The sequence below is a fragment of the Scyliorhinus canicula genome, chromosome 13, assembly GCF_902713615.1.
Source record: "Scyliorhinus canicula chromosome 13, sScyCan1.1, whole genome shotgun sequence".
Classification (NCBI taxonomy): Eukaryota; Metazoa; Chordata; class Chondrichthyes; order Carcharhiniformes; family Scyliorhinidae; genus Scyliorhinus; species Scyliorhinus canicula.
In genome coordinates, this window is record NC_052158.1 from 106,744,833 (window position 1) to 106,763,466 (window position 18,634).

Consider the following 18,634-nt stretch of genomic DNA (forward strand, 5'->3'; position numbering starts at 1 on the left):
GGGTGAGCACAGTAAGAAGTCTTACAACACCAGGTTAAAGTCCAACAGGTTTGTTTCAAACCCGAGCTTTCGGAGCACTGCTCCTTCCTCAGGTGAATTACTTAGATAGGATTGATGTAACCCTAGCCTTGGTCTCAACTCCCCATTGGTCTGCAGTAAAGTGCTTTCCAGCTCATTGCTAGCAGGAAAGTGTGAGTGGACCATGACGGTGATTCTGGTGAAAGTGCACGTAGAGGTGAGAGTTCACATCAAAGAGATTCCAATTCTGTTGATCACTCCTTCACATCTCAGGTCCAAAGTAAATCCATGTTATTAGCACCTATGCTACTATAATAGATAAGAATGGAGATCAAACAAATAAATCTTAAATGTTGTGAAAGTAACCTCTCTACACAGGTACTGTGAACAAAGCTGTCAAGAAAGCAGCTGTGAGGTTTCAGTACTTAATGGCATATTTCCCTGTTATATCTTCAGCCCCTCCTTTGCCGATGTGTTCTCACCTTGTTTGCGTTGGCAAGTTCAAGGCAGCTCATAACCACAGTTAATTCCAAAAGCCACGTTAATATTGCTCTAATTGAGCAATTAACATAGTGAAATTAACAACCCACCTCTCCTGAGGGAGTTGCTCTCATGAAGCTGGATATGCTGCAGTTAAATGCCGAAGTCATGCACTGTCAAAGCCCACCTGCTACCAAACCCACACACTCCTACAAGTTAAAACTCAGCCGATGGTCTCCATCTTTCTCAAACGCACTTCAATTTGCAGCAACCGACCAGTGAAGCGGTCACTCTGGGTGAACATGTTGTCATCACATTAACCCAGTAAATTCCTATCTAATTGATGTAAATTGTGTATTCTTCTCCGCAGTTGCCATTCCGAAAGGGAATGGCTAATGGATGGTTTGTACAGCAAGGTTCAACAATCAATCTGTCATTCAGAAAATTATTGTATTTACAGATCAGTGGACCACCGGCAAGTATGTTGAATCGCTGACATTGGGTTTGGGATCCAACATGTCAGCTGAGGGGGAGGTCTGCAAAATGTTGCCCAATGTGGTGAAGGGAAGTCAAGAAAATTGCCCTTCCTTAAGAAGGGAATATTTGGCAATAGTTACATATTTTTCAGTACAGTAATTTAAGGACAGAAATAAACAGAATTGTCATGCCATGTCTCTTACTAATTCAGTTAAACCACAAAATATTATTGCGGAATAATGAAAGGCAGATATAATTTATAATTTTCCATTCCACTATTTCAACTGAGGTGTTAACGTGTTTCAAGGGGGTACAGAGCCTTGGGATTTCATTATTTAGTGATGTTCATGGGTAGAGGTCAAGCATGTTAATGATCCTTTTGAATTGCTTCAGGATTAATTTACACATATTTAGCAAAAAAGTCCACTCTGGGCAGGATTTGCTCTGGGAATGTCCCCGCTATCCAACGGCACTCTGTTTTTAGTGCTCTGGCAGGGAATGAACCCTCCCTCCCCAGGCTGTACTCAGCGTCATTCCCTGAAATGAGTAGCTCCTCGGTGCAGGAAAAGATGGATACAACATTTTTAAATGGCGTCCCAATCTCTCGACTCCCAGATGCAACATCCGGACCTCCCCCATCTCACCTATAAAGGGGTCATCGAGACCCCTCCCCCGCACCCCACCTTACACAGACAGGGCAGCCGAGCCCAATCCTGACATGGGAAAAATGACAGCCGAGCACCCTTGCACTGCCACCTGGGCACCCTGGAAGTGCCAGGCTGGCAGTGTCAAAGTGCCCAAGTGTCACCAGCAGTGCCAGAGTGCCACCCTGCCTGGCGGCCTCCAATTGCCTGGGAGACCCCTCCCCAGGTACCATTCCGCCTGGTTCCCGTTGTGGGGGCCAGTACTGAACGACGCCCTGCTGGGGTCGTCTCAGTGAGGCCAGTAGATGCTGGGTGGCCGTTGGATCCAGCACGAGCAAGGCTAAGCGGGTCCTTAAACTCACATAGCCATGCGAGACTGAGACCCGGCCATTGTGGGCGGGACCCAGATCACGACATCTCACGAGATCTGATAAGTCCACACGAAGCGTTAGGGCCTTTGGGAATCCCGGGGGGGGGGGGGGGGGGGGGGAAGCGGTCGGTAGATCACTCCCAATATTTGGATTGTGTTGGTAAGCATTTGACTCCATATTGATGATAGTGCAAGGGCTGGACAAAATGTCGCCTGCACTGTAATCTGCCAGTGCAATACCAGTGGCGAACACAATTTATCTACATATCAACTGATTTGGTTTTCCTGATAAACTCCCACAGTTTAATCTATTAGAAATCAGATGAAAGTTCTCAGCTTGGGCGGCACGGTGGTGCAGTGGTTAGCACTGCTGCCTATGGCACTGAGGACCCAGGTTCGATCCCAGCCCTGGATCACTGTCTGTGTGGATTTTGCACATTCTCCCCCTCACTGAGTGGGTTTCACCCCCAAAAATGTGCAGAGTAGGTGGATTGATCACACTAAATTGCCCCTTAATTGGAAAAAATAATTGGGTACTCTAAATTTTTTAAAAAAGAAAAGAAAATAGGCCAGGTCCAAATGTTCCTGACCTAACATCACCTGAACTAGAATTTCCCACTTGATCTTCTGAAAGACAAAATGTTCATCCAACCCTTCCAAGGCTAATGACATGGATGAGGGCAGGGACTCCCTGTTTGGGTGGAATTCCTATTTCCCCAGAGCTGCCTTAAAATGGGCAAGTTTAAAAGTCCAACCACTTTGCAAAGCCAGGAAGGAGGTAAGACTGCAACGTAAGTGGTGAGTGGTTAGGGTGGTCATGAGAGTAAGGCTTGGATGGGCAAGAGCATCAGATGTTCGAGGAAGTTAGGTGGTCAAATGTGTTGGGGAATCTGGTGTTTGGGGGGAGTGGTTTGGCATTCAGGTAATGGGGGGGGGCATGTAGGGGAGTAGACATGATGGGGAGGGTGATTAGGGTTTGGTGTGGTAGTAGATTGGTTGTACTCGGGTTGAGGAGGGTGGTCAGGGTTGGAGAGTACTTGGGTGAGGTTGGTCAGGTGGGTGTGGGGAGTGGTCAGAGTTGGAGGGTACTTGGGAGGTTTGGTCAAGTGGTTATGGGGAGGGGGTGCGGGTTGTTGCAGTGTAGTCGGGGGTTCCCGTGGGGGTCGGGCTGAGGGATGGGGGGTCAGTAGAATATTTACCCAGGATGTAGAAGTGGTTTGATCCATCTAAATTTCCTGGGTAACTTCTCTGCTAATGGAGTCATAACCGTCTGAAGCCACGGGATGGAATTTTCCCACTGGCCCGCGGCCTATCAGCGGGATCTACCGGTCCTGCCGTTGTCGACGGGATTTCCTGTTGACAGCCCCCTCGTCGCCGGGAAACCCATGCACCGGCGTGGGACCGGAATTTCCCACCGGCAGGAACAGCCAGTAAATCCCGCTTTCTGATTTAAATCGGAGTATCGGATGGTTTCTGGTGCAGAGCAGTAGCTCATCAGAAATGTAAACTTCCTTTGAAATTCCTGGGCAGTCCTTGCATGGGGACTTGTAGCAAGTCCCCCAGCACATGGTTTGATGTACCCCTGTGGTACGACCGTCCAGAGATCAGTGGCTCTGGGCCTGGGTGAGCCTGCATGCAAGTTGCAGGGCATCTAAAGCCCAGGAAGCTTACCGTTCCAACAATCCCCATTGCTGTTCCCTCAGTTAGGAAAATGTTTTAACTGAGGGAATGTGAAGAAGCAGAAAGTTGATGTCCGCAAATCATTTAAGCACTTTAATGAGCTGGAGAAAGGCATATTTTTCTCTTCCATCGCATGCATTATGATTTTGCTTGTGCTCAAATACCGCGGCTATTCATTCACCAAATAAACATAATGCCACTTGGAATCATTGTAGCTTGTCATTCTTCAAATACATTGAAAAGAAACTGACAAAAAAAAAGCTTTTATTAAAAGTACACCAAATTTGACCCTCGGCAGTTGTTAGACACAAGGCAAAGCAACTAGCAGCGTCTTAACTATAAATATGCCAATGGTCTTTTATGGTCCTCAGCTGTAGAATGCACAAGAAGCTCTTTACAATGAGTCTATTCTTAATAGCTTTCCCTTGCTCTAGTGATTTGTGTGCTGTCACTGGCTGCTGCTGAAATCTGCTCACTACTCCCCTTCTGCTAGTGCTGCAGAAAAATGTTGATATCTTACCCATCCTTCACTCTACAAGCTGCTTTTGTAACTAAACCTTTTTTAGCCCGAGCTCAGAAAAGATATTGTGCGGATTTTCTTTTTGTTACTGAAGCCACAGTGATCTCTAACAAACTCATTTCTGCTAAACCATGGCAGCATGAGAGCTAAGCTCACTTCCATCAATGAGTTTTATGTACCCTCTCCGTGCACCAAATTTACAGGGTGAAGCTTCTTCCGGAATGCCAATCTGGGATTCCTTTGTTCTGTTTCTTGCTTTTCCAGTATTTGCATGTTTTATGAGTTCCCACCACAGAATGTAAGAGCATTCAAAATCAGAATAGAAACACTGGAACAGTGCTGAGGATAGAATCCAAGACCATTGCTTGCACGAGAGAAGAGAAGAGAGTCCAGAAGGAGAGAAGGAAAGATTGACAATGGCACTGGTGGGAGGAACAGAGAAGGCTGAGAAATGCACAGTCCCATTATGATGAGGGAGAAAAGAGGGAAGTATAATCAGAATCTTGTAAAGATAGAACTGATGGAAGGTCAGGAGCACCACTAAGGGAAAGAGTAACATTGATGGGAGAGAAAGAAAGTTCAAGAGCAATATTTTTGGAAAAGCGAGGAACTTGGTGGTAGACATTAGAGGGAGTGGAGATGGGTTGGATGCAAAAAGAGGTGGCAAAAACCAAGAATGGCATTGGGACAGTAGGAGAAAGTGGAGTTGCCTGGAGACTGGAAGATACAAGTCTGAGGGTGTTCCTGTGGACATATTTTGTTCTTTATTTTCTCTGCAATGGAGATTGCAGGATAGCACTATCAAAGTCACCTTGTAGAGTTGCTGCAGTTGAATCCTCCTCTTGTGATGGAGCTGGTATTATATTAGGTCCAGTAACAGCACAAATTCAATACACTGCTCTGATCAGATGGTGCTCAGCTTCTTGTATTGTTACGGTTAAATTGAGGCAAGTATTAAGTTTTCTGTCACAGTCCTAGCTTCGGCATTGGCTACAAGAGCAGAGTTAAATTACCACGATGGGTGATATGGTTTGTTCGGTTAAGTTTCCGGTCAGTAGTAACCTCCAAAGATACTGATGGAAGCAGATTTGACCATGTTGGTGCCATTGAAGGTCGGGGGGATTGCTCTTTTTGTCGTGGTTTCATGGTCAATAATGCACATCTGTGGTTGAGGAATGGGTGAGTGGAGTGCCTGGGCAGCACGGTAGCACAGTAGTTAGCACAGTTGCTTCACAGATCCAGGGCCCCAGGTTTGATTCCCGGCTTGGGTCATTGTCTTTACAGAGTCTGTGTGGGATTCCTCTGGGTGCTCCCGTTTCCATCCACAGTCCAAAGATGTGCAGGTTAGGTGGATTGGCCATGCTAAATTGCCCTTGCGTTAGGTGGGGTTACTGGTTAACGGGGATAGGGTGGAGGTGTGGGCTTAAGTGGGATGCTCTTTCCAAGAGACGGTGCAGACTCGATGGGCCGAATGGCCTCCTTCTGCACTGTAAATTCTATGAATGTTACCTTCCATTTGTCGCCTATATTCTAGGTGTTGACTTCTTTTTAGGCAGTCCCTCGGAGTCGAGGATGACTTGCTTCCACAATAAAAGTGAGTTCTCAGGTGACTGAGGAATCCAATGCATCTCTGTCACAGGTAGGGCACACGGTGGTTGAGGAATGGATGGATGGGGTGCTCGGGTTACCACGGGCTCCTTTGCGCTGTCGGCGCTTGACTTCAGCTTGCTCTCAGCAATGAATCTCAAGATGTTCAGCTCCTTTGCGGATGCTTTTCCTTCACCGGGCAGTCTTGGGCCAGGGATTTTCAGGTGTCTGTTGGGATGTTGGACTTTTTCAAGGAGGCTTTGAAATGTTTCCCATACCCTGCTGAGGCTCACTTACCGTGTTGAAGCTCCAAGTAGAATAAAGGATGGAAGATGCCTGTGTGTGAGTTCTTTTAACGTGGGTGGCTGTTGATTACCAACTACCACACGAGCTTGATGGAACAAGGCTTTGGTCCAGTGGCAAGGGGGTCCAAGGACTAGTAATCATGTTCCACTGTATGGGCCTAGGACATACAAGCACACATACTACAACTGTCCTCCTTTCTCCTTCATACTGGACTTCTGTCCCCGGGTTTCATAAAGTGCAGTGACACTCTTTTGACATTTTACTGGGGAGGGCATATATCTCTGTAACCTCACTCAATTCTCACTCTTTATACCCTGCTCTCTTCACTGAAATCTCGCTGTTTATACACTGCTCCCGTCGCTGAAGTTACACTTTTCATACAGCACTCTCTCCTAGCTGAAGTCTCACTCTTTATAAACTGCTGTCCTTGCTGAAGCTTCGCTATTTGTACCCGACTCTTCTCACTGAAGTCTCACTCTTTGCAGCCCAGTTTCTCTCGCTGAAGTCTCAACCTTTAAAGCCCGGCTCCCCTCGCTGAAGTCTCGCACTGGATGTTCTAGACTCACATGAACTATGTTATTATATGAGGAATTGTTAATGGAATCATCAATGAGCAACCACACTCCTGATTTTATGACCGAGAGGAAGTAATTCATGAAGGCGGCTGGAAGAGAACTCTTCCTTGAGATACTTTTGTTGAATGTCGGAGCTCCAATTATTGAACTTCAACAATGGGAATTCCTTGCTTTTTGTCATGTATTACACCAGCCACTGGATGGTTTTCACTTTGGCTCCGCTGCACTCAGTTTTACAAAACCTCCTTAATCATATGTTCAGTTGGATGCTGCCATGATGTCACGGGCAATTACTTTTTGCCTTTTTTCTGGCATTTAACTGGGGGAATTTAAGTCTCTGTAGCCTGTGAGCGCTGAGTGGATGGAGTATTTTTGTATTGGAGGGAACTGCACTCTGATGACCATGTGGGTGTTAGAGGATAGAATCTGGATAGACTATGTATAAATTTAAATTTGCTGACTGCAGCCTGACTATGTTTGATAAGACTGGGTTCAAATATTCCTTCTGTATTAGGTTTTTTTTCTTACAAAATATGAATGACCTTTTCCCCATGTTTTCATGGACATTTTCCCTCCATTATTACTGAAGCAAGTTGGGTAGACCAGCAGCTTAATCCTGTGTCCTACGCACTTGTGGGGTTAACGTTTGAGAACTTTAGGTGCTGTGTCAGATTTTTTGATACTGTTGGACAGCCATTGTTAAATTGTTGTCAATATGCATCATGAAAGTCATGAGCTGTTGTGAAATGGAAGAAAGGTCTGCACCCATGGTTCCCATGGCTTTGTTTACCAGTTCACACATGTTCAGTTCTCTGTTCAGCTGAGATTGAGGACAATATAAGTGCAACACCATCGTGCTTGAAACAATAAACAAAAAGAACTCTGGTCTCTTCCATGTATCCTGTTCAGTGGGCACCTCCGGAGCCTTGTCTACAAAATGAATACCTTCTGTAGTAAAACATCCTTCAGAAGGAAATAACTTGAGAAATTAAACAGTGACTACTTTGTGCCTTGTCTTTCATGGTGTTAAAAATATGATATTTGCTGTGGCATGATCAATCGTTCTTATTTTCTGTTGCCATGGCAAAATTTCAGACTAAAAGATCCGTCAGCATAGACACCGTTTTCCTTCAACTTCCAAGCCTCATGTGAGATTTGGCTATACTTATGAAGCAGTCATCCATTTCTTAGAAGAACACGCTTCGTGCCCTTGAAATATCTGTCATCCTGGAATTTAGAACAGCTGGTTCTCGGTGAATTATTTGTTTAGCATTTGGCATTGCTCTCATTGATTTTGTTCAATCCCTGCTTGTGTCTACAGGTTGCCAGAATGTAGCATTCAAATTCAACACATTTCACCTCTGCTTTTTTTTTTCCTGTTTTGCAGAGGTTTTCCTTAAACTGTACAAGTCAAGAAAATTGTTCAGGACCAAAGGTCAACTCCGTGCAGGTGGAAGGAAACAGTAATTTCTTCATAAATCATCTTGGAGTGCCAACTGTTCAATTTGCATATCACGAGTCAAAAACGTCAATGGTAATTATTCCTTTTGTAGTTTGACTTGTGCTGCTTGTTTCATTGTAGCCCCCAGGAAGCCAGTTTATGTCATTTCACAATTTTGCTAAATATCCTTCAGGAAATCAATTTATTCCGCAAATGGTAAAATTGGACAAAAAAAACAATCGTATAATTTATTACCTCCCTCTATAATGTTCATTTCCATTCTGTGGGGAATTTGCTGCAGTGAAATGGAGTTGTTTTCTCCTGTTTTACATTACTTTATTCGGTTTTAATAAATACGTGGGTATACCTGGAAACTAAGGAAGATTTGTTGTCAGAATGAACACTTGCAGTTTAAATTGAGCTCATTAGCAGATGCATATACATCGTCTTTTAATCCGTAACCTGTCCTTACATTCTATGAATGGCTTTGCATCTTCTAGGATGGAGTTTCCAATCCCCTGGATTACTTGACTCTCAAAGTCAGTGAAAATCATGGCATTGAGTTTAATTTGTGTTAGTCTCCTGTGTATTGCGGACCACAGCTCCAGAAAACAATTCTCAGAAAGCTTATGTAACTAATGGTACACTGCTGCCTGCTGCCAACCTACACACCCAATCCTGATGACCAAACTCAGGAATAGATTCAGTGTATTCAGGTCATATTAGTGTTCTGAAGGTGGCATTTTTGAAGTGATGAGCAGGTGGTGTACAGCTATACCATTTACTCATTTTGTTCAAAAGGCCCACCCATAAACGGTTAGGCATGTACTGACTGGCATACCGCCCCTTCAACAAAATGATACAGAGCTGGAGCTATCTGTTTGCATAAACACTGGGCTGAAATTATCTGACGCTGATAGCCACTCTGAGGAAGTTCAGGCCCATTGTAGATCCAGGGGCCGCACCAAGCTTCTTCTGAAAATGTAAAATTCTGAACAAGTATTGTGTATTATTCCTCTCCGAACTGTGTTGTTTGATGGAAAATAATCGCTGACATTCAATCGACAATCATTTATGAACCAAATCCGTACAGATATAGAAACGTGCAGTTCAGCATCACTGTTAATTAATGTGGATGCGCTGTTGCATTGCATCGTGAACAGTTTACCAGCACCATCACATCACATTCAGACGAATTGCAATGATCTGTATGACAAGCACAAGCACCATTTTTTTTTAGATGTTTTCAGTACTATGAAATCTAGAGGGATATACTAAATGTGGTAAAGCAGTAACATCAAGTGTGCAGTGTGACTGTGTCATTGAATAAAGAGTCAGTTCTTAAATCAATTTTGATATCTCAGGAAAGCCCACATTTTGCCAGACTTAATTAAATCTGAATAAAATATTAACTGTTCCAAGACTATCCTCCTCCTCAATAAAAGAGGAGAGCAGTGCGTTGGAATGTCCTCTGAGATTTTAATAAGTTCAGATTTATTTGCTGTGCATTAATTTTGTCAAATTCCAGACTATATTTAATGTCAGTATATCAACAGTGGCATCTTGCATTTATATCGCAGCTTTAGAGTCAAGCATCCCAATGTGCTTTGCGGTTGCTATTGTCAAACAAAATTTGATATCGATCATTAGGATAGGTGACCAAAACATTGACCAAAGAGGAATGTTTTGAGGAAGAAAGAGGTATACTGAGGCAGTGATTTATGGAGAGGATTCCTGAGTGTAGGGACCAGCAGCTGAAATCACCATCGTCAGTGTTGGAGGATTCAAAATTGTGGATATCCAAAATATCAGAATTTGATCAACACGGGTGTGGTGATCGTAGATCTGAGTAGATGCAATACAACTGAGCAAGCACTAGAGGAAGCACGGGAGAGCTATATATACACAGGGACAGGAAGTGACGACACACTTCACAGAAGGCAGAACTCGTAGCAGGACACAGACACACAGGCAGGCAGCATTTGAGGTAGCCGTAAGTTAAGCTCTGAAGAGAGAACAAATTCACAATAAAGCATCTTCTCCACATTTGAGACTACGAGCTTTATTAAGACACGAGGAACAACACACGGTACCAGGATTGGCTTCAGACGCTTACTACAGGACAACTCAGCTGCAGATACAGAAAGAACAAAATGGCATGGAAATCTCCCACTGGACATTGGACTTAGGAAGACATCGCTTATTCGAGGATGTGGCATGGAACCCCACCTCAGCTGGACACGACCGGCAAAGTAAGAAATGTCTGGAAAATGTTTAAACAAACGTTTGATTTGTATATCATAGCTAATGATGTAGCAGCAGCCTCAGACAAAATTTAAATAGCAATGCTCATTGCAGGACATGAAGCGAGGAAAGTATATAATGGATTTAAATACTCAAAAGATGAAGACAGCAACGACTTACAAACAATACTAAACAAATTTGAAGAGTACTGTAAAGAATTTTAATAGCATGGTATGCTCAGAGACCAAACTGCACAGAGACTGAGTGATGCAAAACTCAGACAATCACTATCAAAACAAGAAATCGCGAGTGAAAAGTACAGATCAAAAAGAAGAAATACCTTGAATTTTTCACAAAGCCAAAACGCTGAAATCCAGTCCAGATCGAAAGGAAAAGGTAACTCACAACTTTCAGAAAGAAAAAAACGCTGAAATCCACGATAAAATGGCGTCCGACCACATTTTACAGTCAATGGGGCACAAAGAACTACAAACTGCATCTGCGCATGCGCAGGAAACGGAAGCCGCGCATGCGCAGTTACAATCACCCGTTTTGCGCTCAGTTTCAAAACATTTTGGTCGCGGATCGTTATGCGCATGCGCAGTGGACACAAAACCGCACAGTAAAGGAAGGCCGATTTGCGTATGCGCAATTGAATCCTACGCATGACGTCATGAGCGTCATGACGTCTGAGCATCCGGACCACGCCTACTTAAAAGGGAAATGCCCGAAAATTGAAAACAAAATACTTAAAGCAGTAAAACCAAATTTTCTTGCCTCAGAACACAGAAAAACGCCTGAACTTAAAACAGCTGTTGAAAACAACTCGCACAACACCCTGGAAAAAGCAGTCTGCACCACCCAAAGTGAAGAGAACAAAAAGAAATCAAAAACAAAAAAAGATGATTTGTTTTTCGAAGAATACTACTCAGACATGGCTGGGTTTTTCGGATATGCTGATCACAGCATCAGCGACACGGTCGCAATGCTCAACACGAATCTACTCGTGGTAGACGAATCCAACCAATATGATTTGGTTTTTCGAAGAATACTACTCAGACATGGCTGAGTTATTCGGATATGCTGATCACATCATCAACGACACGGTCGCAAAGCTCAACACAAATCTACTCGTGGTAGATGAATCCAACACCATGGTGCCATGGCAGATCGTCGATACATTGGATGACAGCAATACCCAAGACAAAGACGACGCCACACAGAGAGCACAGAAAGACTCCACAGAGAGCGATGACAGGCTCCAGTGTGAGAGTGATGAAAGACTCCAAAAGGGAAGCAAGCAAACACTCCCTGGCGAACACCATGCATGAACAAGACCATGAAGGTCAACCCGCCGTATCTGAGCAACTGCAAGCAGACTATGACAGTCTACCAAGCTCAAATAATCAAGAAGATAATGTACATCTACCCACTGCATGCGAAAACAGTGACAAGGTGATCACACTCGACATACAGGAGGTACAGGATCACAGTGAGACTGACAGTTCTCAGCTTGTCTGTACAGAAGCACAGAGTAGGGCCACCCAAGAGTCCAGTGAGACAACATCAACAGAAACCATGAAGATTTTGACTCCGGAAGAGGAACACCAAGAGTCCAGAGAGACCGCGTCAAATGAAATCGTGAAGAATTTGACTCCAGAAGAGGAGCACCAAGAAAGCAAAGACGACGAATCTAATCCACAACAAATGACTGATGTCACCACATCAATGCAACATCAGATCATTCTCACCATTCTCGAGGCGAAACGTTAAATGACTCAAATTATCCACACGGGACACTCATTGAGCATAACAAGAAAAACAAAAGCCAAAAGAAGCACAGCAGAAACGAGAACAACAACAGCAAGAACAAAAGCAACATGAAGCGCGACAAGAACAACAAAAATCGCAAGAAGCACCGCAGAAACAAGAACAACAGCACCAACAAAAACTACAAGCACAACGACAAAAACTACAAGAAGAACAACAAAACCAACAAGAAGCATAACAAAGATAGCGACAACAACAAAGACAGAAACGACAAAAACAGCAACAAGAACGGCAATGAAAACAAAGACAGGAATGACAGAAACAACAGCAATGAAACAACGACTTGTACAAAATGGTACAACTCTGCACATGAAGGACAATGCCACAGCACACTGCAAAACAATGACAAGACTACAAACATTCCATGGGATGACAACGAATCGCACAAACTCACATCTGCTCCAGAACAAGCAGGCACACCAGCTGTCAAGGCGGATGACATAATAAATCGATACCACAAGCACAGAAAAAAGTCCATGTCAGTCAACATCAGTGGTTCGACCATGCAAACACCTCGGGATGACGCATTGGGTACTTAAAATAACAAGAACACCGACAACATTCACCACGTCAACAACAACAAAAGAGAAAACTCAATGAACAAATTCATCAAGTATGGACTCATAAATGTTTTTATTGAGTGGACTCATAAATATAAATTGGTTTTGTAAAATATGTAATAGCACCATCACTTGTATAGATACACATATCATAACTAACTGTTTTGTACAATTTTCTTTAACGATGTACAGAAAATATGTAAAGAAAAAAGGGGGGATGTGGTGATCGTAGATCTGAGTAGATGCAATACAACTGAGCAAGCACTAGAGGGAGCACGGGAGAGCTATATATACACAGGGACAGGAAGTGAAGAGACACTTCACAGAAAGCAGAACTCGTAGCAGGACACAGACACACAGGCAGGCAGTATTTGAGGTAGCCGTAAATTAAGCTCTGAAGAGAGAACGAATTCACAATAAAGCATCTTCTCCACATTTGAGACTACGAGCTTTATTAAGACACGAGAAACAACACAACGGGGATCTCAGAGGATTTTAGGGCTGGAGCAGATAATGGTGGAAGAGACGACTGAGGTCTTGGTGAGATTTGTAAAGGGTGAGAATATTAAAATTGAGGCATTGCCAGACCAGAAGCCAATGTAAGTCAGTGAACACGGGGGCATTGGATGATGTAACTTAGGATAAGGGTGGAGTTTTGGATGGCCTCAGGTTTATGAAGAGTGCAATGTGGGAGTCAGGCCAGGGGAGCATCAAAGTGGTTGAGTCTAGAGATAACAAAAGCATAAATGAGGTTGTAGCAGCAGGTAAACTGAGACTGGGGCGAATACAGGTGATGTAACAAAGGTAGAATCAGACAATCCTGGTGATGGATAGAAATATGGCGTTAGTGGTAGTGCCCCGACAGCTGAATCAGATGCTCCGGGTTCCAGTCCAATACCAGGACTTGTTGGCCATGGAAGGAACATTTGTAACACGGTTCAATGGGCTGAACATCAGCTCGGGAATCCCTCCACCACTTTTCCCACTATTATCCAAAGGTTAAAAATCAGTGTGGGTGTGAAGATCTGGTAAAAAAAACAGACCATTATTATCGAAGCCTTGATTTCGATTCTCTCATGAGCAAGTCTATTTTCAACATGCTGGACATTTTTCACTGTCTGCTTTGCTGGGAATGCCGAGAGAGAAGAAGCATGATAGGAAGCAACAGCTACAAACCTGCTGGCTGTCAGTTTGCATTCCCAAACCAGTCGTCTTCAAATGACAGATGTAGCGAGAAATACACAGGCCGAACATGACAACCATGGAAGTGGACATAGAATCATAGAATTTACAGTGCGGAAGGAGGCCATTCAGCCCATCGAGTCTGCACCGGCCCATGGAGCACCCCACCAAAGCCCAAACTTGCACCACATACCAGCAAACTCAATTTGTATTGACACTAAGGACAATTTAGCATGGCCAATCTATCTAACCTGCACATCTTTGGACTGTGGGAGGAAACGGGAGCACCCAAAGGAAACTGAAGCAGACACGGGGAGAAAGTGCAAACTCCACACAGACAATCACCCAAGGCTGGAATTGAACCCGGGTCCCTGGAGCTGTGAGGGAGCAGTGCTAACCACTGTGCCACCATGCCGAATGGTGACGCTGGCTGCTGGGCCAGCTTCTTGCACACGGCCCATAACCCTGCAGCTTAAAGCACTTAAGGTGCAGATCCAGGTACTTTTTAAAAGAGTTTAGGGTCTCTGCCTCCACCACCAACATGGGCAGTGAATTCCAGACACCCACGACCTTGTGCATAAAAAGGTTTTCCCTCATGTCCCCTCTAACCCTCCTGCCATTTAGCTTGAATCTATGGCCCCTGGTTTTTGAACTCTGCCAAGAGAAACAGGTTCCTCCTATCTACTCTACCTCTGCCCCTCACAATTTAGTAAAGATTCATCATAAATTCCTTGCTATTTGTATTCCAAGCCTCCTTTATCACCCTCTATGTCCTCTTGAAGTCTATCATTATCCTGCTTCCAATTCACAATACTTCAAAGTTTTCAGACATCTGCAAATTTTGAATTTGTGCCATGACATTATCCAGACAGACGGATGACCACCAGATGGATTAACAAATAAATAATTTATTACAGGAAGAAACTATGTATGAAGAGTGAGATAAAAGCTCTGATGTTTCTAAGTTCCTAATGGACTTGGAACACGCACTCTGCCCCCAGGGTTCATGTGCTCAGGCTCAGGTCCCATTGGCCGATTGGGACACATGAACCTCCAGTGACTTCCTCCCTTAAAGGGGCATGCTACCACATACCTGCCCCTTTAAGTCCCTGTTGAACATTCTCAAATAACAAAGTAACTATTTACAAAAATGTACAACAGTCTCGCAAACAGCCTCTGATATTGTCAGTCTACTTCCATCTGCATCCATCTCCCGAGCAAGGTTGAGGGCTAGGTTGTTCCTCTAGTTTGGTGTGCTGTTCTCTTTTCATTAAGTGGTCAAGTTTTTTTTAACCTTCTCCCTTGTACTTGAACCTTGTATGATGCTGGACCTGTTTTCGTCGCAACTGTTCCTGGGACCCAGTAAGGGCCAGCAGCGAAATTCTTCACTTAAACTAAATTACCCATCACAAATGGTAGCACAAGTGGATAGCACTGTGGCTTCACAGCGCCAGGTCCCAGATTCGATTCCCCGCTCGGTCACTGTCTGTGGGGAGTTTGCACGTTCTCCCCATGTCTGCGTGGGTTTCCTCCGGGTGCTCCGGTTTCCTCCCACAGTCCAAAGACGTGCAGGTTAGGTGGATTGGCCATGATAAATTGCCCTTAGTGACCAAAAAAAGGTTAGGAGGGGTTATTGGGTTACGGGGATAGGATGGAAGTGAGGGCTTAAGTGGGTCGGTGCAGACTCGATGGGCCGAATGGCCTCCTTCCGCACTGTATGTTCTATGTCTTGCTGGGAGTTTCCCCCCATCTCGGTCAGCTAGTCCCCTACCGCTATCTAGCCACACTTAGTCACTTTATTGGGCCCTGGGGAATTTTTCCCCAGTCAAGCCCACAGTTAGGATTTTCTACATCACTGGGGAGCTGAACTCACTGGCCTGAACGGCTCCTCCGTTGGGCTATCATTTTGAAAGGCTACATCGATCTCTAAGTGAGCTTGAGGGTCCCCCACACCTCTCACCTACAGGCAATGTCACCACCCCCCAATACACATGGGCATTTACCCACTCTTCCCCCCCTACCCCCATTGCTATATTTATCTGTTTATAAATATGGCAGCCAAGATGGTCGTCTTCCTTGATCCTAATTATGTTTGCTCTAGAATCGGCAGGTATCTTTCGATACCGCCACAAGGTTCAAACCCGAATACTGATCAAAGAACCAATGCACCAGTTAGTTAGTTCAAAGTCAATACTATTTACTTACACACACAGTAATATCTACTCATGCACACAATACCATAAACTAAACTATCTCTAACGCTAAGGCCTATACTTAACTTTGGGTGCCCACTCAGTCAGAGAAACAATGGCCGTACGGATCTGAGGCTGTTGGGTTCGAAGATGTAACAGGAGAACAGCTAAGGTCGTCCGTCTGATAGCGAGCGTTGACCTTGGACTTACTTGCTTCTGGTGCAGCTGTTGGATGGGTCTCTCCGCTTTGAGAGCAGAGTCCAAGAGAGTGATTTTCTCTCGGGGGGGCTTCTTCTAATACCTTAAGGGGCTTTGCGCGCTTTTGGGCGGGCCTTGAACTTGGCCCCAATTAATTGGCCTTATCTTGATCACTCGTATTGATCTTGACCAATAAAGGGGTGGGTGCCCTGATGGCTGGGTGTGTCCTAGGTGGCCATTGGCCTTGCTTTGTTTATGCTTTCGGCTTGGGGAACTGGCGCCGGGGTGTCTGGAGCTAGATCGGTTGCTTGAGTGTCTTTCCTTTGTTCCCGGAGATGGGCCATCAATATGTTAATTGACCTATAGTTTCAGTCTCGTCTGGGAGTTGCCTTCTCCAATATGCATGCAGGCTCTGTGCCTGCTTGCTTACCTAACATTGTCCATATTTCCCTACAGTCATTGCGATCATCCATTTTGTATTCTGGAAGTGGCCATCCCAGATGGCTACACCCCCAAGTGAGGACACCACACTAAGGGGTGTCTGAGTACCAGCACTTTTCAGGCCTTCTCATGTCCCCTCTTGGACCCCCTCCCCCTCCAGGACCCCGACCCATTACCCCTCCAACATTCCGGAGGCTCCTTCATATCCACCCTTCACCCCCCCCCCCCCCCCCCCCACCCCCCGTCATATATCCTCAAACCCTCTTTTCCTCGGCATAGCCCCCCCCTCTCTGGCCCTGACCATTGGCAGTGCACCCTAGCAGTGCTCCTAACAGCCTGGCAGTGCCACCTGGGCACCTTAGCAGTGCCAGTGTGATAATGCCAGGGTGACAGTCTAGCAGTGCAAAGGTGCCTGTGTGCCAGAGCGAGAGCTAGAGTGCAGCCCTACATTGTTCCTGACCACCCAGGGATCTCCAATGGCCTGGGATAACCCCCCCCCCCCCCTCCACTGGGTGCCGTGATGTCTGGTCCACGTTTGTGTGGATCAATACTAATCGGCACCCGGGTGACTGCTCACTGGGAAGCCGGTTAGATCACAGGAGACCGTTCAATAGGGGGTCCTTCCAGTTAACCATATGGAGATTAGCCTTAATTGGTGATTATTGGTTTTGTGTCACGTCGCTGTGGGATCCGGATCTCGCCAACAGGAGCGAGCCGCTTCAATCGGAAACCTATCGGCAGCAGGCAGGGTTCCTCATTTCGGCCTCCACGTGATCTAGCCAGCGTGCACGGATTCGTGCCCGGTGCGACACAGCCATTAGATCATGCTCATACTGTCTAATCACAAACTAATGTGTCTGCCCATCAGTAGCTCAGTGGGTGTGGCACCTGTGATGCCGTGAGGTGTAGTACGATAGTTGAGTGGGTCTGTGTTGCACAGGGGCTGAAAACTGCTTTTTCATGGCGGTCTTGTCTATTTGAAGCAGGATGGTAGAGAGCAGTTTGAGCATGTTGAATGCTGTTGGTTCTCAAAAAATGTTGGAATTCTTACTTGTAAAAGCAGTCCCCTTATCTGAGACCTGAACATCAGGCAACCTACGGGTGGCAAATGGCTGTTGCAGTTTCTCTAACGTTGCTCATGAGGTCGTGAACTTCATTTTGTATATACGCAACCACTTGGAGTGAGTGTCAACGATAAGCAAGAACATGGAGCCCATAAATGGGCCAGCAAAATCGATGTGTAGTCTTACCCAGGGGTGACCTTTCCAATGGTGCATGAGGACCGCAGACTAGTGATGCTGCATTTGACACTGGTCACACTGTTTGACCAGATACTCTATGTTGATGTCCATCCCGGACCACCACACGTAGCTGCATGCAAACATCTTCATTTTATTCATCCCCAGATGAGTGTAGTGTAGCTCCTGTAACAATAGTTTTCTCGCGTGGGTGGGAACAACCACCTCAGTTTCCCCTACAATAATCCGCCTACTTCACAAACTCGTCTTTTCTTATCTGAAAGGGCCGTAGCAATTCAGACCTGTTATTGTAATGCCAGCTGTGAAAGACCATGTTCCTGTCTCGAGATAATAAGGGGTCCTTGTTGTCTAAATGAACTTGTAACACTGCATCATAATCAAAGGCTTTGGGTGGCAATGACCCTTGACGGACTCCAGCAACTCCTTGAATGTTTTGGGTGTCGGGGGCATCTGGAATCTCAAATTCTTAATTTGGTTAAAAGTGGGAGCCCCCCGAGCCATTAGTAGAGTTAACTGCTGCTTTTTCTCCCTCACACCCTGCCCCTCCGATTTCATTTGCCTTGAAAATGTAACGGAGACTCTCTACGTAAAGTGCCATACGGGGGTCGAATGGTTCTACTTTACCAAACG

General features: G+C 45.2%; 1 protein-coding gene across 7 annotated transcripts in view; it reads left to right on the forward strand.

The window, feature by feature from the left end:
* Positions 1–18,634, forward strand: part of LOC119975416 (inactive N-acetylated-alpha-linked acidic dipeptidase-like protein 2) — a 1,151,524-nt gene that overhangs the window by 957,962 nt on the left and 174,928 nt on the right. For all 7 annotated transcript variants that reach the window (XM_038815043.1, XM_038815042.1, XM_038815041.1 and 4 more), the window contains one exon: positions 8,045–8,191. In XM_038815043.1, the coding sequence (XP_038670971.1) occupies positions 8,045–8,191 (147 nt within the window). The remainder of the gene's footprint in view (positions 1–8,044; positions 8,192–18,634) is intronic.